The sequence below is a fragment of the Manacus vitellinus genome, unplaced genomic scaffold, assembly GCF_001715985.3.
Source record: "Manacus vitellinus isolate BGI_N305 unplaced genomic scaffold, ASM171598v3 scaffold_0_pilon, whole genome shotgun sequence".
In the NCBI taxonomy this organism is placed as follows: Eukaryota; Metazoa; Chordata; class Aves; order Passeriformes; family Pipridae; genus Manacus; species Manacus vitellinus.
Genome location: NW_021938789.1, coordinates 42,351,022 through 42,378,547, shown reverse-complemented (window position 1 = coordinate 42,378,547; position 27,526 = coordinate 42,351,022). Strand labels below are relative to the sequence as shown.

The following is a 27,526-nucleotide window of genomic DNA, read 5'->3' as shown; positions in this document are numbered from 1 at the left end:
CTTTTAACAATATCCCTGAACTTAAAAATTCCCCATCAAATGCCTTTTCAAATAGCTAAAAGACAGATGTGTCAAAATCCTGTAGTGATACCATTACTGACAACATACAGACAGTGCAGAGCAGCAGTTGAATAATATTTCTCTTCACCTCTTTCCCTCCTTAGAAATGCAGGTATGCTGCACAGGGCGAGCAAATTATGAAGTATTCTTGCACATTCATCTGTGCTCTCATCAGCAATCCATCATTAACAGTTCAAAGTAAACCTATAACCAGAGAAATCTTTCATGTGGCTATACTGAGGGCCATAGAAAGCACTCAAAGACCCCAATTTAGGTTACAAAAAATTACAAAAAATAATGAGCTTTCTTACATGAAGTTCCAGCTGGCCATGGTTGAAAATATGGCAACAAAGAAATAAACTGAGACAAACATGTCACAGAGAAGCATGTGGGGTTTTTTTGCTTTCATACAAAAGAACCCTTACAGTTTATTGCACACCAGCAAGAGTAACATAAGGTTGTCATTGCAGATGGAAGCACTTTAACGTCAGTAATGAAGAACAATGCAGCTTCAATAATTTATTTTAGAATGAGAAGGTACTCATTAGATCCATATTGTTATAATATTGAATTTTGCCAGTGCTAATTTCTTGGCCAGCTTATTATGACTTCAGGCAGAAGAAATATGCAGTGCCTACTTGATTTAATCTTTTCAGTGGTAAGGCTTAGAAGTGTCACTCAGAGGTTGATGCACAGCTTTTGAGTCAAATTCTTGCTTTTTGCTCAGGACTATACCAGTTGCATATCACAAGAAAACTTCTGGCCAAAGTCCAAGAAGAAACCCCACCTTCCCCCGAAATCTCTAAAGAGATAAGAAAAAGATGCTTTGCCAAAGCTAGTGGAATTGATAATGAAAGAAGCTGGCGGCTTAATCAGGATAAGCACAATACAGGTCTTACATGGCACAGTTTTAAAATGTTTTCAAATGTGGAGTGGAAAAAGTGGTGTGTTAGCAGAGACTAGGAACTGATTGTCTGAGTAGCAGCTCTGCTGAGAGAGATGCAGTGGCTGTGGTGGATGCCAAGTTGAACATGATCCAACACTGTATTCTTATCACACATGAAACAAACCGCAGCAGTTAAAACCTGGCTACATCAAAAAAACCCATGCAATTCTCCCTCTATGCTGCTACTAATATAAGTAGATTAAAAGACAGATCTGATTTGCCATCTGAACTAAGCTTCTAAGTAAAAAGACAACCTGTTTGGATGATTTAAAACTAAGCCATGTCTTCTCTAATATTTCAAATCTCTTGAGTGTATCCACGGCATAAGGCATTAAGTAAAATGCTCAGTTGGGTATTACTTCTGCAACATTCAAAGTTAGTGGAGGTAACAGCTGTATCAAGTTTGTTTCTGGCATTTCTGTCTCAGTTACTCAGAAGAGTAATATTTACATGAGAAGCAATGCCCATTCCTCTTACCACTTGTATCCTGCCATTATATTCTGCAAATATTACCGACTTCATGCTTTATGCTATCTTTTGTGCCGCTCAGATAGAAAAAAAAAGGAATCTATCAAAATTAACACTGTCAATGACATGTGAAATGTAAAGAAAACACCTTCCTCTCAGAAAGGCATGCTGGTGTCCCTGTTACACAAAGGTAAGGGAGAGACCATTATGATTAGTCCATCACACAAACAAGATTCCAGAGCCATAGAGGAATGTGGTTAGAAAATGAAGGACTAAGAGTTTTAGTTTTTTGTTGTAAATATATGACCTTTATGATTTAGCTGGCACATAGGTGCAGGAAATCAAGACTGAAGGCTCGTTCATAACTGTACTTCGGTTTGACAACATTGTGGCTCTAGCATTCACTGAAGCACCTCCTGTTCTTAAATCTCTTGCTTAAATGAACTCAGAATTTGTTCAAAACTACTGTGAGATGCTGAGAGGAATGCAAGGAATCAGAGTAACCAAGATTTACAATACTTTTCTAAACATCTCACTACAACTTCTTACAATAATATCCAAGTTTTATCTGGTAAGAATCTACCACAAACTTCTTTGCTGCCAAAGCTGGGACAAGGAATAGAAAATCTGGAAAGAGGAGTTAAGCAGTTATGTTTTGAAAGAAAGGTAAGGAACTCCTTCATTTGAAATATTGTTGGCAGCTGTACAGAAAGCCATCAGCAAGTGATGGCTCTTTTGCTTGTTCTACTTTAACCCTTTGGTACACTTAGGAAATCACTGCTTAGAAACCACCACATTGCACAGGATGTCAACAAGACAAATTTCAGCACTCAAACTTCATCTACTTTTAGGACTTGGAGCAATCTGTATTAATCACAACACAGGCAGACTGGTATTTAAAAAAAATCAACAAGCTTGTGAATTTCATCCCGTTTACAGAAGTGATGTGTTAAGATTTTAAGAATAACTTTTAGTGGCTTCATATGTTGATATTTTAAGAGACTACCTCTAACATGTGTTGTCTGTAGAAATACTAGTGGGTCAGATGGCAAATTATATACTGCTATTCACAAACAATTTTAATGTTCATTTTTACCTCTTATCATAAAATGTCTGAACCATAAAAGGGCCCTATAATGGCATGCTGTACATTCAGCATAATGTGAGCTCCCTCAAAATTTAACATTAAAAGCCACCTTGAAATTTACTTCAGAGGATAGTCAAAGTTTCATGAGGATTATTATCTAGACATATTCATAACTGGTTTTATGATGATCAAAGCATTTATGGGCTGAGGTAGAGACTAGCTTTGATATTAGAGGTTAACCCTAAGATGCATTTAAGTTCATGCTCACTGTCATCTTCAAGTTTTATGGAACCCATAACTGGCTAAAACTTGGACTTATGCTTAAAAAAGGTGCAACAGTTGAAATACCATTTGAAATGCTGATTGCTGTTTGAAACACCTCTAATTTGGCAAATGTTTATCCACAACGTAGTTCAAATACTATATTTGGTCAGAATTAGCCTTCATCGCACAGCTGAGACACGCACCACTAGCACTACTTGAAACTTTGTTCTCACAGACAGACCTAATCCACTCTCAGTGTCTGAAATAGACAGCTCTGTGCTGATACAAGCAATCATCAGAGAACAGTAGTTGTTGGATACACTGTTTTCCCACAGAAGGTTCTTCCTTCTGCAATTATTCTTCTAATGACCATAATACACATTTTCCCATCCAGATCAATGTTTGCCTAAAAAAGAAACCTGTGCTACAGGAAGGTACCCAAAGCACCAACTTTCCTGCAACAATGAAATAAATTCACTTCCATTTCTGAAATTACTATCCTACTTGTAAGTCTCAGCGTCACCTTCCTATCTCAGCTACAAGAGATTACTATATTATGTTCTCTATGCTATAGAAATGCAACTAAACAAACCTTCAGTCCATGAATTTGAAAGGAGTAATGTAATTTCCATCCTTACTCTTATCTAGTGCTATGCACTAGAATTAGCCAGAGAAATTTAAATGTCAAACTCTTACCTTTATTACATAGTTCATTGGTCCTGGAATATTTTGTTCAATGTCTGCCAAGACCATGGAAGTTCTGGACCTCCTGGGCTGACCGGTAGGTGTGCCACAAGGCAGGACACACACCTTTCCCCGGCATTCTCTTAGAAGTCTGAATGTACCAAGATCAGGACTTGTGTGTGCACACCTCTGAGCTGGCAAACCATGCCAAAGCATCCAGAATGTCCTCCAATTCAGAATGGAAGATTCTGGAAAGGTGGATCCACCCCACCTTTTCCATACACAGAAAACCCAACTGTGTGGGCTTAAGGAAAACCATGACCACGCTTGAACACACAGCGTTGGACAGGCTTGGAGCTTCCAAACTCCAGCCTATAGATCTCATGGTTCTCCAAAAATTCTTGTGTCTGACATGGGCCAGCCTGTAAATTCTTCAGTAGTCACAGACCTTGGGAGACCCCAAAGTGTCCTTTCTGACAAGCACTGACATGGAAGGGTCCTCATTTTAATCACATAAAGAGACCAAGGTATGCTTGTCTTCAGTGTTACCCTGGCTCACTTGTAGACATATTTAAAACAAAATAGCATGATGCCTTTTCCTTGCCTAACTCTACTGAAAGAATCCTGCAAAGGTGGAGATACATAGAAGAGCTAGCAAAAGAAACCCCAAACCCAGATGCAAGACAATTTGGAGAACAGATATGAAGTTATACTAAATTGATTTGGTTCATTGCTGCTTGTGTTGATTTTCTGTAAGTTGCCCTCTGCTGCCCTAAAACTTAATTTCTGAGGTTGCTATCTAACCAAAATACTGCAACTCCTGCGCTCTGGAGAGGACTGAGGGCTAAATTCTCAGGAGTCTGGAACAGAGCAATTCGTGGTGGTTGATGAAGCCGTGCTTGCTCATGCCCTACCTCTGTTTGCAGCACTTAGTTCCAGTGAATTTCTCAGAAATTCAGCTGGCCTTAGACTGTACAACTCAGAGAGTACTTTTTCACTGTGAAGGGTATTAGAGGGACTTTATATATAGCCTGATGTCCATGGGAATTTTGCTCTCAGGAACGCTAGAGTATTCAGCTCCTAAGAAGGAAATGAACAAGGTGCAAGGAAAAAAAACCCTAACCCCATTTTATAAGGTCTTTCTTAAGGCTTTTCACATCACTTCAGAATTGGCTCCAGAAATTGCCAGTTAAAACAGGTTGTCTGGCTCACTCATCGCATTTGAAACAATATCTTTACTCCCTAATCAGTCTCTAAAGTTAGAAAAACAATTGTGGTTTAGAATTTCCAAATGCGTATTTAGTCTTTATGATTCATTTAGAGTTAGAGAAGTAAAACCTTACAACCTGGCTAAAATCCTGAAGCTTCATAACAAGCCCCTATTTGCATGACATATATTGCTTTTTAGTGAGCCTAATTTTCGCCTTGCTTTTAAGTTCTGTCTGCTTAGCAAGTATGTTGCTTTGGGAGGGTACTAACAGAACCAGTAATAATTCTGATTAATTCTGCATGCATTAATCATATAATGGACTTTTTTACTTAAAGGCTAATTATAATTCAAGTCAGCATGATAACTACTTTTGAGGATTAGAATAAAGAAACTTTTTGTAACGAGCACCCAATTTTTAATTCTTTGCAGCGACTGAACTGCTAAATGATGAAGAGTCTGGCCTCATACTGTTTTCTTTAAAAAACAGTTAAGATAACAAATCTCACAAATTTTTATTGCTACTCTGAAAGATAAAGAACTTAATGGCATGCCCTCATTTTCTGACCTTATAAAAATGTGTATTTGAGGCCAAGAAATACTTTCATATTACTGATGTCGTTTTCTTTGTGGATGACAAAATTCTTGATTTTGCAAAACAGCAGGATGATGGACTGTCAAATTATTCAACTATTTTCAAAATTTTAGATTTGGATTTTTTTTGTTGTTGTTGTACAAAGAAAAATCAAACTATGCCATAAAACATATGCTGTGAAGCTCAATCTTCCAGCTAGTAATAGCTTTAGAGGAAACAACATTTTGTGTTTCAGTTACTTAGGTTTTAGTTTTTTCCAGGAGAGAAAATGAGAGCTTTCGTGATTTGGAGGATATAGTTTCTGACAGATTAATAAGAACTGCATATATCTTGAAGAATCCTCCAGTAAATACTCCTGACACATGCATACCATCCAGTGTCGATGATGATTTCATTTTTTTGGCCTTGATTCTCAAAATTATTTCTGAGAAATTACATGTTTACCCTATGGAAGCAATTACCACTGTAAAACATGGAAACCAGAGAGCTAGGAATGAAGGAACAAAGATGTGTAACCATATACGTACAGATATATGTTTGTATATATACTTCCACTCTGGAAAGTGAATACTCAAAATGAATTGCACAACTGTGTAATGTATTTTATCCACCCATGCACAGAGCTACTTCTGAAAACCAGTCCACCAAATGCAAATATTAAGTCCTCTATTTTTAGATCAGTTCCCATTTGCACCCAAAACATGCATTCTTGTAGTTTACTACTCAGTATTTAACCTATACTACACTACGCATTTCCCTCTGCTCAGGCAGATGACCCGCTTTCAAGAACACTGTATGTGAGTAATGAAAGGTTGGAAATTCATTCACACTTTAATATTTCCATATATATATATATATATATATATATCAGCTAAGGCAAGTGCATATCAGAGAGAAATTAATTCCCTCAAATTCCAATTGCTGCAGTTAATGTGTTCAGCACACCTCTGTATTCAGGATTTGGAGGTGCCTGTCACAAAGTCAGCTGGTCCTTTCCAGCTCCTGAGTCCAGGCTAGAAAGAATTCTGAATATGGGGACCTATTGGATAAAAATGAACTGAAGCATGGGCAAGAATATCTGAGTACTGGAGAAAATGGAGAGAGAGACAGGCCCTGTAGGTTTCCTGTTAACAGTGACTGACAAGGAAGAAAAACAGGAAGAAGAATGGAAATATCAAAAAAAAAAATGCATTAGGTAAATGTGCACAGCCTTCCTAAGAACTCCTGCAAGGAAAGGGGAATTTGCAGAGCTTTCCTGTAGGTGGTGAATGGCATTGACTCCAAAATGAAATGCTTAGAGCTACCATTTACTTCAGATTTCCTTTAATTTTGTTGCCAGATTATAAGAGTAATATCTAAACACAAAAGCTTCAACAAGTTGCTCTCTTTTCTACAAGAGTTTAAACAGGACATTAATTTCTGTGCATCCAGCTAGAAAATTGTGTCTCTCATTTTCTCTGAAAGTTCTCTTTTGTAACAGGACTAACTAGGTGAAAGTAGTAATAACTCTTCGAGAGTTTAAAAAATAATTTCTGTGGAGTAGAGAGGTTTTCAGCCTTTGCATGGAATTGAAAGTCACAGGGTAAGATCTCTGAGTAGGTACAGAAAAAAAAAAGAAATTTAACACAGAAGAAAATTAAAACTGTTTTTGCTCTCACAAAAAGAAAAAGGACATAAACTTGATTCAAATTCCCATATCCCTATCCAGGTTCTTCTGAAACCTTGCTCAAGCACAGCCCCAGGGAATTCAACCCAAAGTAATTGTACAGAAAGATAAAAGATGTTGCATACTGGCAAGTCTATTGAATACAGAGAGCTTTCCCTACCTCTCAAAAGCAGAAGGGCTAAGAAGCCTGTCTTTTCTCATGTCAAATCATTCAGCAGTTCTGTTTGCTTGAACAGGATAAAATAAAAATTTATATGCACTCATAAGCTTTGGTTCAGTATCTGTTTTAAAAACTGACGGACAAATGCCAGGAATGTCACTGAAAATCTAGATCTTGCATAAAGTGTTGCTACTGAGAAGAGGCTTGTGTTCTGTGAAGGCTTCTCACTCAGTGAAGAGGTTGAGAACTGTACAGCCTAAATTCCAGAAAATGCAATGCAATGGATTTGAGAGATGTCTGACATTAGAATGAATAAGGGTATGCATTACATTACAGTAAGCAAGTGCTGCTTTGTAAGTATCTTCCCACAAAAGTTATGAGATAAAACAGATATATGAAGTTTGTGTTTCACAGACAGGCTTCTGTGTCTGCTTGGCATCAGTTCGGGGATAGCAGAGCGATGAGTTAATATTCTGTGTTTAGGTGCCTTACTTGCTTCCCAAGTGACAGGGTGGAACACATTCAGGGGCTCATTAAGTTTCCAGCCATTCCTAAACAGCAACAGGTGCTTGAGTAACGTTTCTCCAGTCTGTCATAGACAGCTTCTTCACTGTCTTGGAGACAACTAACTGCACTTATGTTTCCTCCATGGCACCAACTGACAAGGAGAGATCAAAAAGGAACAGGAAGAACTCTCAAAACATCCGCATGTGCATAGTGAATGGGTCTAGAAAAGTAAGTAATAAAAGACCCTGCTGCATACTCTGCATTCAGATATGATACTTGCATGTCCATCCAATGTTGCTGTTCATTCAGACTCCAGTATCACATTCAACCAAGTCCTAACAGGTTCCCAGAAACATTGATTAATTAATTGAAATGGCATTACAAGAAGCTGAAACTTTCTCAGTGATTAGTACCTATTAATCCTTTATGTATGTTCAAGCACACTGGACTGAATGTCTTGGGAAGCTTCTTCAACCATAAGAAGAAAGATGAGATGTAGCTGGACAGATATGGTCCATTGCCTGGCATGGCATTTGTGTTTTCATAGGTTGGTTTAGCATGTGTAAAGAGTGCTATGTATGTTTACAGTTACCTAAAACATTTCATAATACGCTCTGCTACCACAGAGATTAATTCACAAGGCAGCAAATTTCAGTTCAACTAAGAGATTTAAAGAAAAGGGAACTTACTATTTAACATTTAAGAACTACATCCAGGAATCTTCTGTGTGTAGAATATTCCTGTATCTTGATCTACTTTTCTTTACCTCTCACAAAGTTTGGAAACAGTCTGAAAAATCTCTGCCAAGAGCTACTGGGCTGGCACGCAAATTCACAAGAATGTTGTCATCCGTTTGCTAGGGAAAACTTCCTGTATGGAAACTTACATATTGTGACAAGTTCCTAGATGTCGTAACAACATTGTGAGAGGTTTGTACTATTTCTTTCGCATTACACATACCATCACTGCATATCACTATTAAGAGAATAGCAAAGACATTATCTTGGAGAGTTTTATAAAGTCCTGAGAAATCTTTGAAAATACTGTAATCAACAACAAAGATCGATCAGGGGGAAAAAAAAGAGAGAGGAAAAAAAGAAAAACAGAAAAAAAAAAGAGAAAAAAAGGAAAAGAAAAAAGACCATAAGGAAGTCACTGCTACAAATAGGATTCCTCTCTGTTTTGTGTGGTAACAACATGATGGCACCAAGTGATTGCAAATCCAGACAATTGGGTTTCCTCCATGTTCAAATTTCTCATCCTGTCACTGCTATTTCAAAGAAACTTTCAATCAACACCAGTTCCCCGGAACTTTGTTTCTCCACAAGATAATGCTGATGTTGTTTTTGGAAATTGATGTGATGATTTTCCCATGGTGGGACATAAATCTTAGTTAAAACAGAGGGTGAGAAAAGGGGGCAAATACTACTTTTTCTTTGCTGAGGATTGTCCATTGTCTTAACTCCAGCCATTCTCTGGTTTCTGCTACTTCTTATCATGCCACAGACATATCTTTCAGTGACAGAAAAATCCAGGTTTTTTTCTACAGACTGCTTAATTACATAGAGTTGAATGCCTTGAATCGAACAACACCCATCCTGTAAGCCTGATGTGACCAGATGTGCTTTGCTCTCTCCTATGCACATTCTACTAGTTTGCTTGTCACCATCTCTGGCGCAGACAGCCACCTCAACGCAGAATTGCACTAGATGAAATTTCTGTACTGAAACACCACCAGTCTCCCTCTGGACTAGATTTTAAATAGAAGACTGCACTTCCCTAAATGATTAATATTTGACCAAGTGATTCCATTTTACTCTGCAGGCAACTGCACTGTTTTTCCACTGTACCCACTGAATTCGGAAACAAGTTTCACTGGGCAAAAATCCCACCCTTCATCCATTTTTCACTTCACTTTTTGCCTTTCAGGTGATTTCAAAAGCTGCCCCTCTGAGCCAGCCTTACTGCCAACAAATAATTTTCCCAGAGCAGACGCTCAGATGTAGACTTTTTTATTTATTGGTTAAATTCATGGACATGCAAGGTCTGCATGAAGATGGAAACCCCAAAGACCAGCCACAACTCCACTTGCTTTTGGCATCTGTTCCCAGGATGAGTGCCCCAGGCAAGTGCCCCAATGACCTTCAACTGAGCTACTCTTTGCTCACAGTTAAAGTAAATAGAATAGGGATTGCTGCCAAAGGTCCTTGTAAAAATAGTTTAACCACACAAGACTCTCTTCTTACATGATCTTCACTAGTCAGTATAGGATTCAGTATTGCAGAAAACGAACAACCTCCCTGGGAACTGTATTTTCAGCTGCTACAACACACAGACTCTAATATGCACATTCAATTCTTCCCATAATTCATTAGGAACACAGAAGGGACATTATGCTTCAATGCTGTGGCAATTCACAGGTCCCTTAAGAAAACCGCTGCAAATATTACATTCCATTACATAAATCCTGAATCCTACCACGATGGACAAGAATTTAGTCTCTGACTTATCCTCCTTGTTACAGGAGGGAGAAATTATAAAAGCTATCTCCTCGAGGTATACACAGGCCCATGCTGGAATGCAAAGATTTTGTTTTCTGAAAGAACAGTCTTTTCCACGAAGGAAAAGCGATCATTCTAATCTGTACTCACTCAGGATATGTGAATTCACTTGCTCTGTGCAGAATTATACAGTCACAGCTCAAACTGCGCAAGTGTCTGCAATTCCCAATGCAACTACGTAGAACTCAACCAACCACGTGTCTTTTGAATCAACTTGCCTAAAGATTCCAGACAAACTGGAAGCCAGAGACTAAACCAGGTACTGGGTCAGGGACTGTACCTTATACTGACAAGAGTCTTACTAAAACATTTTGACTTGTCAGTGGAAATCACTGCTGTGTAATGGAGCACAGCGTATTTTTGTTGACAGAACCAGTTCTCCACATCCTGTGTATAATTAATGCAGTTCTCTGGCTGGAGGCTTGGTAAATTCAGTAGACTATTGCTACTGGAAAGCACACATCAAAGTGGAAACCAAATAAAACTCTGATGACAAGACTCTTCCATTAAATAAAAAAAAAAAAAATAAAACCCTCTACTATTTTAGATTTAAAAAAAACCCCAAACCTAGAATGCAATGTTCTACTCACATTATAATGTAAGATACACTGTTTGCCTACTCATAGACACTTAATCAATTTTCCATGTGAAACATTTCCATGCCAACCCCTAGTTTAATACCAGAGACTCAGAAGATGTAAGACAAGCACAGCAAGTCCATTTGAGCCAAATTCTTGCAGTTTGCCCTCTTTGTGATGTCCCCCCAATACAACAGATACAAAGTTTATTTACCTTTATTCCAGGGAGTCCAGGAAGCCCAGGAAGACCTGGTTCACCCTACATGGGAAAATTACATAATATTACAGACATTATTCAGTTATGGTCACTATCCAGCGAACACCCCTGTAAATTGTGCAGGAAGATAAAAGAGCACGAATGACTGCTGGTCAGCTCCAGCAGGACCGATATTTTCAAAATATCTGACTGTCTTAAATGTACAATGAGTAGGAGTTGTGTTAAGAACTTAGGTATCTTCTGGGAACCTTGAATTTGAAGATGACACCCAGACTGAAAATTCATGTCAGGAAAGCCAAATATGAATTCTCCTTAGCCTTCAGCAAAAGGGAAGAAAACAAGCAGCACTGGTTCATTCTACACACTGTCATTTAAGTTCCATACTTACGACAGATGTTTAATTCTGTTCCATTCCCAACTCTGAGCTAGATATTGTGCTGTGTAACTGCCTGATTTAGCTACAAAGCAATTCAGAAGAGCTTAGTTTAAATTGCACGATTCAAGCAGGACTGCATAATTATAACTGGGCCATCAATTTTATGGAGCTATCCATAACATCATTTCAGAGCTTGCTATTTATCTATGAATATACATGGTGCCATGAAGGACAGTGTGAGTGTAACCTTTTACTGCTTTACCCAGAAAAGCCTTGCTTATTTAAAATTGCAATTAAAAGACCTACAGAACTGCATTTGCAAGGGTAGTTTTTTAACAGGTATTCAAAACTGAATGTATTAATTTTGAAATTAAGTTGAAATTAGTCTAAGACAAGAATGACAACATTCTCACAAATGGTCATTTTGAGATATCAGCTAAATGGAAAAATGTTGTCCAGGGAAATAAAGATGATGAAGAGGAAAAAAAGAGCAATAACATGTGAAGAAATCATTATTTTAAAGGTTGGAGATTTTATTTTAATACAGAGGTGGATTCTAACCAGCACTTTGGATCTGAATATTCCCTGAACTTTCTGGAAGCTTAGGTTTGAACTCTGAAGCCAACTTTTACCTTTGTAATGAACTGAACTATATCCCAGATTTTGTACACTCCTGAGCTTTATAGAAATACAGATTTCAACTCTGTGGTTTGGGCTGATTCATACACATTGTGCTATTAAAATATCTTACATGTCTGTGTAAACACATGCTTACATACATTCCTACACTCACATAAACACATGTACACATACACAAACATAAACACATGTATACATAAGATAGATGTTCATCAAACTACTGTACCCAAAAACACTTCTTTGAGGCAGTAATATTGAATAGACTTGAAATGCTCATAACAAAATTACATTCTGCCACAAACTGAAAGACACAATAGACAGGTTGTAAATCACTTTACCAAATGGAGTGATTTTCAAGTGGTACAGAAGGATCTGATAACAGCATCTTTGTGCATTTTAGTTTCTCCAAAATTCTAACTGTTCAAATTGCCTAAAAGCACAGGAAAGATTCCAGTCTCAAAATATTAACTATAAAATCAGATAGAAGAACAGAGGCTAGGATGCCATTTTCAACAGACACTAATATTTTTTGGTATGTTCACTAACACTTTCTAAAGCAGAAAATGGGTTATCACTCTTGCAAAAGAATAATCCTTTAAAAGGCCTCTATTGCACTAACAAAATGTTAACTCCAAACATTTCTTGCATGGCCATACATACAAAACTACAACCATGAACTTTTCTCATCTAATTGTGGAGACACTGTTTTTCACTTCTAAGCACAGCATTTGAATATTTATAACTGATAATATAGCAGTATTGCTGTCGTAGGTCACTATTTAGTCTTGGGACAGAGGTAAGCCTGACAGACTCACACATAACAAGCAGAAGGAATCCAGCAAAGCCAGTTCAGAGTCACAATCTAAAACAATTAAAATGTCCCTCAAAGATACATTAAACAATGTGAAACACAATTAAATAAATCACTATTTCTTAACTACAAATGGTATTGTAGATGAATGTATAATATTTTCTTTTCTGGACTCTTCCTAAAATCTGAGTACAATTTATGGGAAGAATTATTTTTAAAGAAACCAAAGCTGTATACAAACTCTATTTCATAATGCTCAGCTTGGCACTGCAGGTCATCCTATCACCTCTGCACACAATCACACAATATGGCACAAAGCAGCCTTGTCAGATTGCCAAAATACTGTCTCATTTCATTTCATTTCATGTAAATAATATTCAGGTGGGCAGCTCAATATATATCTGTCCTTAGAAGATGGATAAGGAACAACTAGAAGGAGAGGAAGAAAAGAAGATACAGGAAGGAAATAGGAATGGGACAAGTATTCAGGAAGAGGGAAAAGTATTCAGATGACATAGATGGCAGAGACACGCCTCTAGTTGGAAAAAGAGCCCCCCCCCAATCTCTGGTGGGGTAACCCCTGCTAAGCAGGTGTGCAGAGCAGCAGACGTGGGGCATCTGTCTGGAGGAGGTACGCTGCATGAGCGCATTATAGGAGCTGCTGGTTTGGGCTGGGACATGAACATGGCATTGTGGAAGCTTATGATGTGAATGGAAAGAACACACTAAGTCCCCCCTGGTGTGAACAAGAAGCTGCGTACCCCTCGCTCATCCATGCTGCCTAAATGAGATCAAACCTGAGTGCCCGGGGACTGAGATCGAGGAGCCTGCTGATAAATCACTGCTAGTTTTGCCTCCATGGCAGCCACCTAATGACAGTATGAATCTCCACAGGCTCTTAAGTGCATTTTCTGGTTTATTACCCAAGCAAAGCATGCAATGCAGAATGCACACACTAAATGACTCCGTAGATTAGACAGCTTTAAACAACTTTGATTACCTCTCCTAATTAAAACTGTATTTTACTAAAGAACTGCGTTTGCAACCATAATAGTCTTTGTTTAGTATCCTATAATTGATGACAGTTATAATTTTCAAACAAAAAGACTTAATTTCTTATTTATTTCTTATTTATATGTGGTTTGGGGTTTTGCTTAGTCACCAAAAGACCTCGAGTATTAGAAAACGGTTGTACTGCCATCCATTATATAGAATTTTAGTTCTTGATTGTCTGTCTGGAATATCTGCTACCTGAACTTGCAGTTGGACTCTGCTCCACTCTGGCAGCAGTGGTTAATTTTCAATATTGTAAGAGGTAAGAATGGTACCAATGGCTCTCAAGGGAAACCAAATATTGCAATTCAAAAAATCTGGTTTTCTCATTGTGTCTTTGTTCTCCCTGCAGGACCTGCCTCCTACTCTCATGAAAGGGAGCTGAATGCACAGCATTTACTGTTTGATGTACTATGGATTCAAAGAGCAAATTCCCCAGCTTCAGATGGCCTCATGCAGCACAGAGTCATTAGAACTCCTGCAGAACCTTTACTTGCAGAAGCAGCCTCAGCCACACAGCACCCAGGGGTATTTCTTCCCCTGGAAGGAAGAACAGAGCAGCATTACCTGGTCTATGTCCTTCCAAACATACCACATGCCTCCGACAGTTTGATTCCCCTTACAGGAATATATGAAAGGGATTCTTGCCAATCCTTATTTTGTTCCCTAACAGGTACATGTGAAAAAAGATTCTAGTCAATACTTATTTTCCTCCTAATGAGATGTAATAATGTACCATAGTCTGAAGGTTAATAGTCAGTCAAACATGCAGGGTTAGCTTGTGATCACTGAAGGAACAGAGCCATTCTTTGTTAGTCTCGCCAGCTGCAACTGCATAGGTTTTCAATACAAGAAGTGTGCTGTGGCTAGAAGGGAAGGTGGGTTAGTCTAATATCACTTTTCATGTTAATTAGTATCATCATTCCTGTGCTTTTTTAAAATACAAAATGAACATACACCAAATATGTACAGGCCTTGGTCAGCTAAACTGTACAGCCTTGGGCTAATCTGAGTACAGGGGCCAGGGGTAACATTGATGTAACATCGTTTATCACAAATCCAACAGAAAAGGAAAACTGAACAATTCCAAGTAATACCTTTTGTCCAGGCCGTCCAGATTCACCAGGTTCACCCTAAAGGAAACAGATGAAAGATGAGATCTGAATAAATGAATTAAAGATAAAGATGTAGAAAACCATAACATTAATGATATCCACAGTGTCTGTGACACTGCAAAGTAACATGGACCAACCACCCCTCTTCTACCTTCACAACTGCTTTAAAAGCACATACCTTGATTCCTGCAGCAGAAGAACCAGGGTCACCCTGATACAAAATCCACAAGAAATAATCACACTTATTACATATACAGTTTTCCAGGAAACACTTATAACAAATCATGTAAGACTACAGCAACATTATACAGTAAAATAACTATACAGCAAGATTGCCTGTTCTTCATGCGGCTACACAGGAATTTAACTAATGAATTCAATCAGTGTGACTCAGAAAAGGAACAGTATTGTTGTCAAGATCATGCAGAGAGATTTAGTTTCACTCACCCAAACAGTGTAGCAGTTAACCTCAAATTTTACAACTAATAATGTAGACATAGTAATTGCAGATTTTGTATAAATGCACTTCACAAAGCCAGAAGAAGGGACACACTTTGACATCTCTAAATTGCTGATCTACATTAAAAATAATTTACTGCTATTTGCAAAGAATATGAGCAATGATTTTGACCTAATTCTACAGATGGCAAGTGTCAGGTCTCAACTGACAAAATTTTTTGTGCTAATGAAGACTCACCTTCAAAAAAAGCCCCAGTGACTTATGAGTTTATCTCCATCAGGGCTGGTCATAGCTCTATTTCCTCAGCACTTTAGCTGAGGAAATATATTTAAACTGATAGATCAATGCAGTGATGTGTTATACCTTACAGGATGAGCTAGCTATGGTAATTTACATATTCAAGAAAGGTCTCTGTTCTGAGGAGGCATTTAGAATTCAAAAAGATTTGCCTGTGTTTCACTGAATTGACTGGATTTGATAGGCAGTGATAAGTACAAGGACAGAGGATCAGTGAGTGACTGGGCCAAGGAAGCTTTTAGCTTCCAGTTTTCTACAATTGTCACAGGATACTTAAAATTCTTGTACACTCAATTAGTTGTTTTCTTTTCCTTAAACAACACGTTGAAGAAAAAAGAAAAAAAATACTGATAGGTTTTCTAGTCAAACTATATACTACTGAAGATGGCTAGAGTACTATATATTTGAAAATAAATTTGAAAAATTGTTTCCTTATTCAAAATAAATGTACATCATTTGCTGGAAGTAACAAGTTGCTACATAGCAGAAATATCAAGCTCCCCCACAGCCTGCTAGTGATTTACATAGGTAGAATAGAAGTCAGTACTGTAATGTACTTTGAAGATGCATAAGCAAAATATAAATGCTTAATATTCTCTGTGCTAAAATACAAATAGGGATACCCATTCCTGATGTTTCAGTGAAGCTGCAGGAAGCATTCTGTAAATGCCGCTGCTTTAAAGTTGGTTTGGGTATGGAGTCTCTTTGGTATTATCTTACAAAATTAAACTGTACCAGTTTACGTGCTCATTATCCTTTAAAGAACAGGAGTAACAGCTACTGCAGCTTGCTCTTGTGTGAAGAAAACACAAAAATCAGTATTATGAAGGGCTGATACATGCATGGAAACCTGAGCTGCCTCATTTTGATAGACACGTATGAGTGATACTGCTAATATCCCTTACAAGCATGTACAACTGGAAGCCTCAAGGACTTTTTATAGCTATGAAGTGGCAAAGCAACTGGTAAGACACATTAGCCAGTTAAACATTTTAAAGGGTAATGATGGATAGAGAGAAGATAAGACACAAAATGGTTACAAGACATCTTCATGCAAGAATAAAAATTAGTATCAGATTAAAGAAAAAATTACAGTACAGCATGTTCTCAATTCACTGATAAGTCAAACAGTCCATGAATGAAGAAAATTTAGCAGGTGAACACGTGAAAAGAAGGAATATATTTGGTAGTTTCTAAGGACCAAGGCTACAGTGGAAGAATACAGAAATCAAGTTTGGCATTAAGACTGTCTTCAAAGTAGGACAATTCAACAAAGACACTTTAATTCTAAAGTCTCAGGTCAAGAATAAAGCACCCAAGTCCACATATCTGAGAGTCACTAGGTACAGTGGTTGAGAAAACAAAACTACATTAATTGCACAAACAGGAACCTGCTCCTAAAGCAAGTCTGAAACTGTTGTCACCTGGTATCTCTCTCTCTCACCATATAAATAAAACTTAGTGTTTATCTCACAGAAACATTATTAAGCCTTTAAAGAAATGCTTTTAATTTTTGTGAACTATGGATTAAATCTCTTAAGCATATGTGTAGCATTATGATCTACTGTAATGTTCTCTGCATTTATTTATGTAAAATTAATGCTGTTTACTGAGCAGGAAGGGTCTGTACATGTATGTGGCTGAACACCTGAGAACTGAGTGGATACCAGACTTATCTCATCTCTGAATACATCCAGCAGCTCTCTTACAAACGCACTTTGAAAAGAGTCTTATTAAGTCTTATAATACAGACAAAAATACAAATAAAAAAGAAATATAGGAAAAAAGTCAAGTCTACTTCTTGAGCATATTTATTAAATGTGTCTGAAACAGTCATTCTGATTTCCTCTGCCACTTAAATGATTAGCAATTTCTGGGCAAACTCATGCTGAATTACACATAATGATCATAGAGCAAAAACCTTCTCCTATGCTGAAGAACAGGAAAGAATACAAACCCTGTTAAGTAGCTCAAGTGTACTGTAATGACACCAAGTTTAATACTTACTCCTAAATTATCTGTCAAAACCCACCTCCTAAGCTCTCTAGAAAGTGCTGTTTGCAGAGTTGTCTATCGGGAACTTTAAGCTGCAGCTCTCCTATAAGAACTGTTTTGTTTTGTTTGGTTTTATTTTTTTTTTTTCTGGGTGGCAGACTGTCTTGTAGGCAGGAAAAATGGAGGAAAAATAATGAAAATCAACAAAGTCACAATTCTGTAAAGTCCTGCAAAAATTAATGCAGAGGATACTAATCTGTTATAGTTAAAGCAATGCACTCCAAACAAACAGAATATATTTCCATGTCACCACTCCACCTCTGAAACTCATATGAAACCCAGAAGAGATGGGAGACTTCTGCATTATGAAGGTCAACAGGTTTATTGAAATTTCTTCAGATATGGCAATATCAGAAGTCTCATGATGATCTATATTTTCCACAAGTTGGTCCCACTTAGATTGCCAAACTGCTGAAAGTTCACATAGAAATATTTAAAACTTTATACTTGGGCAGAAACAGGGAGATGTGCACACTGCTAATCACAGTGCAGTATGGGCATTCTAGTGGATGCAAGTTCACTCTCAGAGCTGATAAAGTAGAAAACCAACAAGTGAAGCAGCACTAGGCTTCCCAGAGAGATTATTAACTTCCCATTTACTTGCTGCAGAACTACCTACCTGAACAACAATCTCGTACTTCTAACAGATTATATTCTTAAACCACATAAAAGTGGATCAAGATTATGTTACTGGCATACACTGTATAACTAAGTAAGATTCTTAAGACTTTCATCTGGGTTAATAAGCATGACTGCAGATAAAGTATTATTTAAATGAAGTTCGAAAATCAAATAACTTGACTATTGTTAAATCTGATGTCTGTTTTTAATTACTGACTTCAGAATATACCCCAAAAAATCCTTGTGCTCTTCAAAGTGTAGTTTTACTGCATCCAAAGGTCCTGAGGGATTTGCAGGCAATCCTTACCAGTTTGATAAATCCATCATAAATTTCTCCTTGTACTGAACTGATGTGAGGTGGTTAAGCATTACATATGTGAGGGTACAAGAAAAAATTTCTATGTTTCTGCCGAAGTGCAGTCACTACAGTAAATGTTTTTAGAAGCATATGAATTCAAAAGTGATGGCCAGAATAGATCAATATGTCTGACCCTTTCTCCTGTGCAACACACGCTTTACCCTGACTGCTAAAGACTATGACTTGTTTAAGCAAACCACATTGAAAATACATGTTAATTTTTTTTTTTCAGTGATACAGCACAAGTCTCCTATGTGCTAAAATGCAACTAAGGAAAATAAAAATTTTGACAAAGTCTATTCTTTAGTGATTTCTACAACATCTTGGTACTTTGCAACAATGAACCAGCAGGGTATCAAGTGAGGTTATTATTGCTGTCACTTGGGATACAGATTTAAAGTGTGTTTTTATCTTCAACTCCTGATTGTCCAGCAGCCAATTTTAGAGGGAAATTACCTATCACAATACCATAATTTTTGTACTTATTCGTTTGGTCCCTTCTCTATGAGGGAAACACAGAAGGGGAAAAATTAAAGGGTATATCAGAAATGGCAACAACTCAACAGACCTAATTCCAACTGACAGGCTGTGACCAAAGCTTCTGTATGATGCAAATTTCAGCAAAGAGTTAGAAACATGCTGATGTATTCTGTACTAAACTACTGCTGTTTAAAGTCAGAAATCTTATGCTTAGTTGGACAGAATAGTGACAATTTTTCATCTGTTTATAAAAATGAACTCAGTCGAATCATTCATCTTTAAAAAAACCATCAGCTTAAAATGCATTTTTCTTTTGATCAAATTATTATTTTCATTAGCTCATTATATTGTAAGCATGCCTAAAGCACAGATTTTCTTCTCTGCTAATAAGCAGTGTACCTTTTCTCCCGTGTCACCCTTCAGTCCATTTTCTCCAGCGTCCCCCTATAATCAAAATATATATTATATTTTAATGATTTTATGTAAGCATACAACATGCAGAGAAGAGTCAGCATTCCAACATGATTAGCAAGTTGATTTTGTTAACCAGGCAATCAGCCTCTTTGTGACATTGTCAGGAAGTGTCTATGTCTTATACAGACCTCACTACAACCATGATCTCTTTCACGATCAAACTATCAAATAACAACCTGTCAGTATAATCTACCAATTTTCTAAGTTCACTGCAGTTTAGCAATGAAGGAATGATTTAATGATTTCATGATGATTCAGCATTTTAAATTGCCAATCCTTTTTTTTTTTTCAACACAGAGACATTCACCTAAATGCATCTAATAAAATTCAGATGACAGTTACCCAATTCCAATACTTTTTATCAGGATTCTCAAGTAATTTATGGTATATACTCTCTGAGTTTGAAGTCCTTCTCAAATGATTCACCAACTAAAAAAATGCACCGAATGTCACTCCTCCAAGGAGCTACCAAAATGACTGTTATCTCTACATAAATTCCATGCATTGCTTTTTGTTAAAAAAGTGATGTTCAGATAACACTTTTTCATGGTTGAGTAGACATTTTCTACTTTTAAAAAAACCCAACTCTTTAAAGAAAAATTTCAAAAGATTTATCTAGAAAAAGACCTAATTTCCACTTACAATCATATAGCCATATAAGAAGTCCAGACTACACCAAATAGTCGACGTTGTGTGTTAGACTATAGGCCAAGAACTCCTGTGGGACTTGAAGTTCACGTGAAGTGCAAGAAATATTTAAAATGCCAAAAATATTAATAAATACTAAGTCTAAGTAGGCTAAAAAAACATTCCTATTCTTGGTCAGATAACCAGTAGTGGTATTCAAATAGCAGTATTTATTTAGCATCTGTCATATTGTTCCAAAAACCTTAATGTGAAATTTCATTCAGAAAGACTTATTACAGAAAGCAATTTGTATATCACAGTCACTGACACAATGGGAACTAGGTAACAATCTAGCAGCACTTTAATTAAGGGCTCGATGAAACACAGAACAGCAACTCTTAGGAATGTCATCCCAAGTTCATTTGACATGATAAAGCACATTGAGGGCATTTGTAATTACACTTTTAGGAAAAGACAAAGGGTAATTATGGAAAAATACAATGATTTTAAGTAACAGAAATTCAGTATATTGTTATTCCTTTTGTGTCTGAAAACAAACATAGGATTAGTGAAGCACTTCAACAAATGTAACAGAAGAAATTATTTCATGAAAAAAGATTCCCAGTTACATACTTCTATATGTGGGGTATAGACTTCCAAGATTTCCCTGGATTATTTTATTATATGCTTTTCAAAATGTGAAATGAATTGGATTTACAGACATCTGGAAGTGAAATTCAATTGTAGCTGCAAACACATTGGTAAACATTTCTCAAGAGCAAATTGCACCTCAATATAAGCAACTTATTTTTAAAAAACATGGCTCCATGTACTTAAGAAGATGAAGCCATGTACAGATTCCTACTCAGAATAAGGATTATGCCTTATTCTCAATCTGCCCCTGTCTACAGATGCAGAAGCTCACTCTAACTCAGTGTGTACATGGATGCTCCTCCCCAGAAGAGCAGAATTATACTCCTGTTTTGCAGCATGGAGCTTGTTCCAGCCCCTTGTCTTGTCTTGGCATGACTGTGGACATCAGAGAAGTAATTCCTCACTAACTCACTGCAAGTCAGAGCATAATCAGTGTAACATTTGTGCTGCTGGTACCTCTTCAGACAGTCTACAGTCTAAGATCATGGGGGCATATTCCCTTGCTCTTCCTTAAATTGATTCAAATACGAATGGAGAATTGCACTTTCAGTGTGTGAAGAACCGGTTACCCAGATATCATTCAGAGTCTATGTAGCTATCACTCTTGTTACCTAATCATTTCATTCCACACAGATGTCAGAGCACTAAAACCAAGTTATGAGAAATGTGTGGATCTCTATTCAGACAGGCTCATCATTTTCTGAGACTAACCATAGTGAGGATTAGTTGCATGGTTGCTCAGCTCAGCAGCCTTTAACACATGAGTTTTTAACGCACTGCTCTCTGTGATTAATCCCACTGCAGTAATCACAGATTAATAACTTCCATTAGTAGGTATTGCCTGACACTTCTAAAGGCTGCTCAATGACTCTCAAGTTCTAGGTACTAGCTGTGTTTTTTTCTTTTTAAACTTGGAGTCAGTGCACTGGCAATTCTCCAAGCAGTTACGCAAAACAGAACCACCACAAAGGAAAGGGAACATGTCTCACCTTTTCTCCTCTTTCTCCAGGGTCACCCTGATGAAAATAATTGAAGCAAAGAAGTCATAAGTTACTAACTCAAAGAAAAATTAAAGTGTTAGTATTACTACCATTAGTATGTCAATTACTAGCCCTTATGTCACTACTGATGACAATGCCTCAGATGATAAAATCCAACAGAAAAATCTCCAATAAACAATAGAATATGTAAATGTAATAGACCTCAATGGACAATACAACTTAAACATAATTTTAAAAGCTTAATGATTTGCATGTAAAAACTTCCCTCCCTCCTCTTTTGTCCCAGATTAAACACTGACAAACAGGTGTATGTCTTCGAGAGGTGGCCTGTGAGGATGTAGGTAATTCCTACATTTGGTTTTCCTTATGTTGGGAATGAACAAAGGAAAACCCCAAAGTCTGAATGTGAAGGGAAAGTCTTAACCATTTTAAACTAATTCTTACTTTTGTTTCAGAGTAAAGAGACTTCAGTGCTCCTTACATTCTCTGTAACAATGTAACAAAAAGATGGCTTATAGCCACTATTTTTTTCAAAATTAAAATGTGCTTGAGAAACTGCAAATGCACTTTTGCACACCAGCCTGACCCTGACAACTCATCTCTGCATTTCTGGCTCAGAGCTGCACTCTGGCTCATATTTGCCCCTTCTGAAGGCTCGTGGTCGCTAGGCAACTCAGAGACTACAGCTGCGACTACGAATTAAGCATCAACTGCCATAATTTGGCTTCTGTTAGAAAGTAAGAAAAGGTCATGCTCCCAAATGGTTTGTTTTCATTCCTGACGGACAAGCAGAGAGTCAGTAAATGTAAACAGGCTGCCTTGCATGTCTGTCAGTAGCAGCATGATGCACAGAATCAGCTGAGGAGCACATGTGCACCAAAGACACACACTCGCAGCTGATGGGATTAGAATTTAGCACACAGAAGCCCACAGATCTCACCATCTTGGACATGTTGAGCTTTCTTTTCAATGAAGTTATGGTAAGCTTTACGTTCTATTTCACTTGTTCAATATTAAAACAGCAGAACAAATAATATAACAATAAAATAAGTGCAAAGAGTCATACTGATGTAACAAATACAGGCTGAGACATGCTCCTAATGAGGCTTGTTGCTAACTTCCATAACAGCAGGATCAGCCCTCGAGACTTAACCCTGACATTCGTCAAAGAGTTGACCACAGCAGTTCTTGAAAAGAAGCCTGAAACACATTGTAAGGGGCATAAACAAAGCCCTTCCGAAAAGGTCCCCAAATTCCCAAACACTTGCAGGCATATTGCATTCACTTGGCAGTGGATGTATATGCGTCAGTGCTGCTGACTGGGATTATACATGCACAGCAGAAGAATATGCTCCCTTATGGGGAAATGTGCAAAGCCTCTTACAGCACTGATCACTGGAAGGAGCAGACCATTAAAAGCCAGTCAGAATATAAACCCAAGTTGGAAAGCATGACTGTCATCTATATATGCACTCACATACTGTGTTTCTGTTTTTAATCCATTTTCAGTACTGACCTTAAGCCCCGCTGCTCCCTTTTCTCCTGCTATGCCAGGCAAACCAGGTTCACCCTAAAGGCAAAGAAAACAAAACATGAGGTTAGGAAAGATATGATGAAATATATGAATACTCTCATATTGGATAAGTAATGATAAACAAAATTTAAAAAGACTCGGCGAATATGTACTCCACAGTTAGGCACTAAAATGCCTTATTATATCAGGTTGGATTAACTCTGATATATAAGACAAGAAATAATTCTACTGAAGGTGGTAGAGACACACAGATGTCAAACTAAACAGAAAAGAGAACTGTGACTCCTGATTCTAAAAATCTGGCCAATTAACCTTAAAAGCATAGTCTTCCCAGCAAGACTGCCAATGTTTTTCTCTTTTCTAAAACCTAGAAATCTGCAAGAAAGGCTTATCTTAAATGATTTTGACATTTGTGCTTCTGGTCTCATACAGAAGGCAGATAATGAAATAAAATGAGAAGGGCCCATTTCAGAAATGGAAGAATTTGGAAGAACAGAGAGCTTTTAATTTTTTAAACCTACTTTGCTTGACCATTTTTGATACTTTAATACCACTGGCTATAAAGTGGTTTTAAAAGATTTAAAAACGTTCAGAATTACATCGATGTTCCAACTTTTGGGTATTTTTAATGGACAGTATATTATTCTTCTACAGTTCAAGGAGTCATAAATGATTTTCATAAGTCGCAACAAATAACAATTATTTTCAATTTTTTTCCCTCCCCCAAATTTAAAAACAAACAAACAAAAGAAAGAAAGAAAGAAGCAAACAAGAAAAAAACAAACCAAAACAAGACCCTAAAAGACATTTCTTAGTGTTTATATCCCAGATTTACAGGAAAAACACAGATATTTACTTTAGACAAAATGATAACACAATGGTTAAACTTTATTGTAAAACAATTAGGGCTTACTATACAAAACCTTTTGCAGATGTATATCTGTCTCACAACAAATACCTACCTTCTTTGATAACCCTCACGTACAAAACCGCATCACACTTCTGGCATAGCAAAGCACATAAAAATAACAGCCACAAAAACATCTGAAAAAGCCTGTAACTAGGTTCTTCTACAAGCCCTTTGCTATGTAAATGTATAAAAATGTGGAAAAGTTAAATACAATTATACAACCCAAATTAGAAACAGTAATTTGTATCAGAAACTCAGTGAACAATTTTCATACAGTATTCAAACTTAGTATACACGATGAACCAATCCTCTACTCAGAAGTTATAGAGGAATTAAGATAAAGGCTTTTTCAAATACAACAACATGTGTTTTGTAATCCTCCATAAAAGTCTTCTATTAAGAAAGGACTTAGCTTTTTCTTATTTCCACAGTCTCATTTTAATCACAGATATATAAACTCTGATTCTCTGTGAAAGCAAGTTCCATTGTAAAATTACATTTTAATTTCATCAAGAGTTGTTTCAAAATACAAACCAAAACCTTCGAGGTTCTAGCAAAACTCTATTGAGGTATTTTCCAAGCCAGAGAAAAAATGTTAGGTATCATTAAGCTCACAGGAAATAAAATAGTCATTTGTGTCAGCCCTTTCTCAAGGCTCCTTTGTACTACAATAGCTGTAAGGCTGATAAAGTGGCACAGACATTCGATATATGAGTAGTCAGGATCTGAAGCTGGGAGATTAGATGTGTCCTAAAGGATTGACCTAAAAGGGTCTTGAAGAAAACTGCCAGTTGACAAAATGAAGCAGCAGGGACCAATGAATATACACTTGTTTCTCCTCATACTCACACCCCAAACAATTTTGTTTCTGTCCCCTTCATTTTCAAACAGCTGCTGTTGGCTGACGTTTTCATGGGGCTTAAATCTCTAATCAAAAGGTTGAAGTTCCAAGCCTGCCCTTTCCTCCCAGGTTTACATAAAAGTGCTATGAATGCAGAGGGCTACTACTGTGACAAAATGGAGACTGAAAAACTAGAACAAAACAATTATTTTCTTTGAAAAAGAGGTGAAAACGTCAGGTTGTCACCTAGTCATAGTAAATCCCTCTTCATATCAACAGTCTCATTTCTGACCCATATGCGACTTTTCTATGCTCAACACTACGTTTCTGGCACTGGAAGTACTAGTCAGAGGCATCAGAACAGCAGAAATTATCTCTGGGAATGGGAAAGATTGAAGGCAAACCTAGAAGGACAGCACAGAAATGACCTTGTGGCTTTATGTTTTTGAAGTGATTATCATTCTGTTTCTAATGTTCAGACGAACAGGGACTAAAATAATTTTCTGTCATACCTATAATATTACTTTCCCTATTTTAGAACTCTATTTTCTTGTCCATACAAGGAATCAGGGGGTAATAATGTGAAGTAAAAATGTACAGGAAATAAGAAAAAAAAAGAAAAAAGAAAAAAAGAAAAAAAAAGGAAAAAAAAAAAAAGAAAAGCTCCCCCTAAGAGCAAAACAGACCAAAGCCTTGAAAGACCTCTCATTGATTAGGAAATTCTAAAAGTAGTTATGAAGCAAAACAGTAGTTAACTTTTGAAGGTGAGTAGATTGATAGTTTTTCCCATGCTACACACTGAAATACTGTGTTATTGTAGCAATATTGGTCCCAAAAGATGATTTGATTCTTGACATGAAAATAGTGGCATTAAATTGGCATTGAAATATTTCTGTTAGGAAATACAGTTAATTATTTTCCTTCCATTTAGTTACTTTTAGTTATTTATATATTTATTACTCAAAGCCTATATTAAAACCAGAATGCAAAGTGCTGTATGAGTAAATTGGAGTATAAAATACTGTATAAGTATGTTTCAGCCCCATGGGTTAATGTTTTGGAGATGAACAAAAGGCATAGCTGACCTTTAAAAGGCTGAAGATAATTTACATGATTTTCAAGGAGTGATGTGTCCATTCGACAATGTCATCTAATGCAATAATTTAAATCAGACTTCTTTTCAAACTGATAGAATGAAAGAAACTATAAAACTAGATCCTTAATGTCACCTTTTTTACATTCACCAGGCCATGGGTAATGCCTTTCCTGACTCCTACTGCAGTCTCTCTTTAAAAGCATTGACAGCAAAGGTGTTAGGCTGCAGAAACAATTGTCTTCTGCACATCATCTAGCTTTCAAATCGAGGCAGCATATTGTTATTTATTTGTTCTTTCACATAATCACAGAATTGTTGAGGTTAGAAGGCACCTGTGGAGATCATCCGATCCAATTCTCCCTGCTCAAGCAAGGTCACTGAGAGCCGCATGCCCAGGATCACGTCCAGATGGTTTTTAAATATCTCCAAGGACAGAGACTCTATAGCCCCCCCAGGCACCTGCATCAGTGCTCAGTCACAGTAAAAAAAGTGTTTTCTGCCCTTCAGAGGGAACCTCCTGTGCTCCAGTTTGTGCCCATTGCCTCTGGTCTTGTCACTGGGCACCACTGAAAAGCACTTGGCCCATCTTCTTTGCACCTTCCCTTCAGGTGTTTGTCCACACCGACGAGATTCTTCCCTGAGCTCTCCCCTAGGTTTAAGTCTCAGCTCTCTCAGCCTTTCCTCACAGGAGACATACTGCAGTCCCTTGCTCATCTTTGAGGCCCTTCATGAGATGAGATTCATGAGGCCCTTCATAACCAGTATGTCCCTCTCTTGTACTTAGGAGCCCACAACTAGACATAGTACTCCAAGAGTGGTCTCAACAGTGGGGTTTTTACCATTTAAAGAGTAATTTTGTCTGTAGTACATCTGATTTTAGCTCATAGCTTGCCTTTCTCCAGTCATGAACTCCTGAGAAATTATCACTTAAGGACAGAGTGACTGCAATCATGCTCTAAATCTTTCTAGTGGCTATAAAACACAATCCATGATCCCAATTAAAGATTTCATGAGGGCTAAACTGTACCCTCATACAAGAAAAAGATGCAAGACCCAGAGAAATTGTCTGAAGCCACCCTCAGAGCATTCCCTTGGAACTTTTTCCTGAAAGGGATGGACTGTGG

General features: G+C 37.3%; 1 protein-coding gene across 1 annotated transcript in view; it reads right to left on the bottom strand.

The window, feature by feature from the left end:
* COL25A1 (collagen type XXV alpha 1 chain) overlaps positions 1–27,526 on the bottom strand; it is a 306,323-nt gene that overhangs the window by 34,129 nt on the left and 244,668 nt on the right. The window contains exons 12-17 of the mRNA XM_029959490.1: positions 23,538–23,591; positions 22,010–22,036; positions 19,665–19,709; positions 15,173–15,205; positions 14,977–15,012; positions 10,998–11,042 (exon numbers count right to left, since the gene is read on the bottom strand). Of these exons, the coding sequence (XP_029815350.1) occupies positions 10,998–11,042; positions 14,977–15,012; positions 15,173–15,205; positions 19,665–19,709; positions 22,010–22,036; positions 23,538–23,591 (240 nt within the window). The remainder of the gene's footprint in view (positions 1–10,997; positions 11,043–14,976; positions 15,013–15,172; positions 15,206–19,664; positions 19,710–22,009; positions 22,037–23,537; positions 23,592–27,526) is intronic.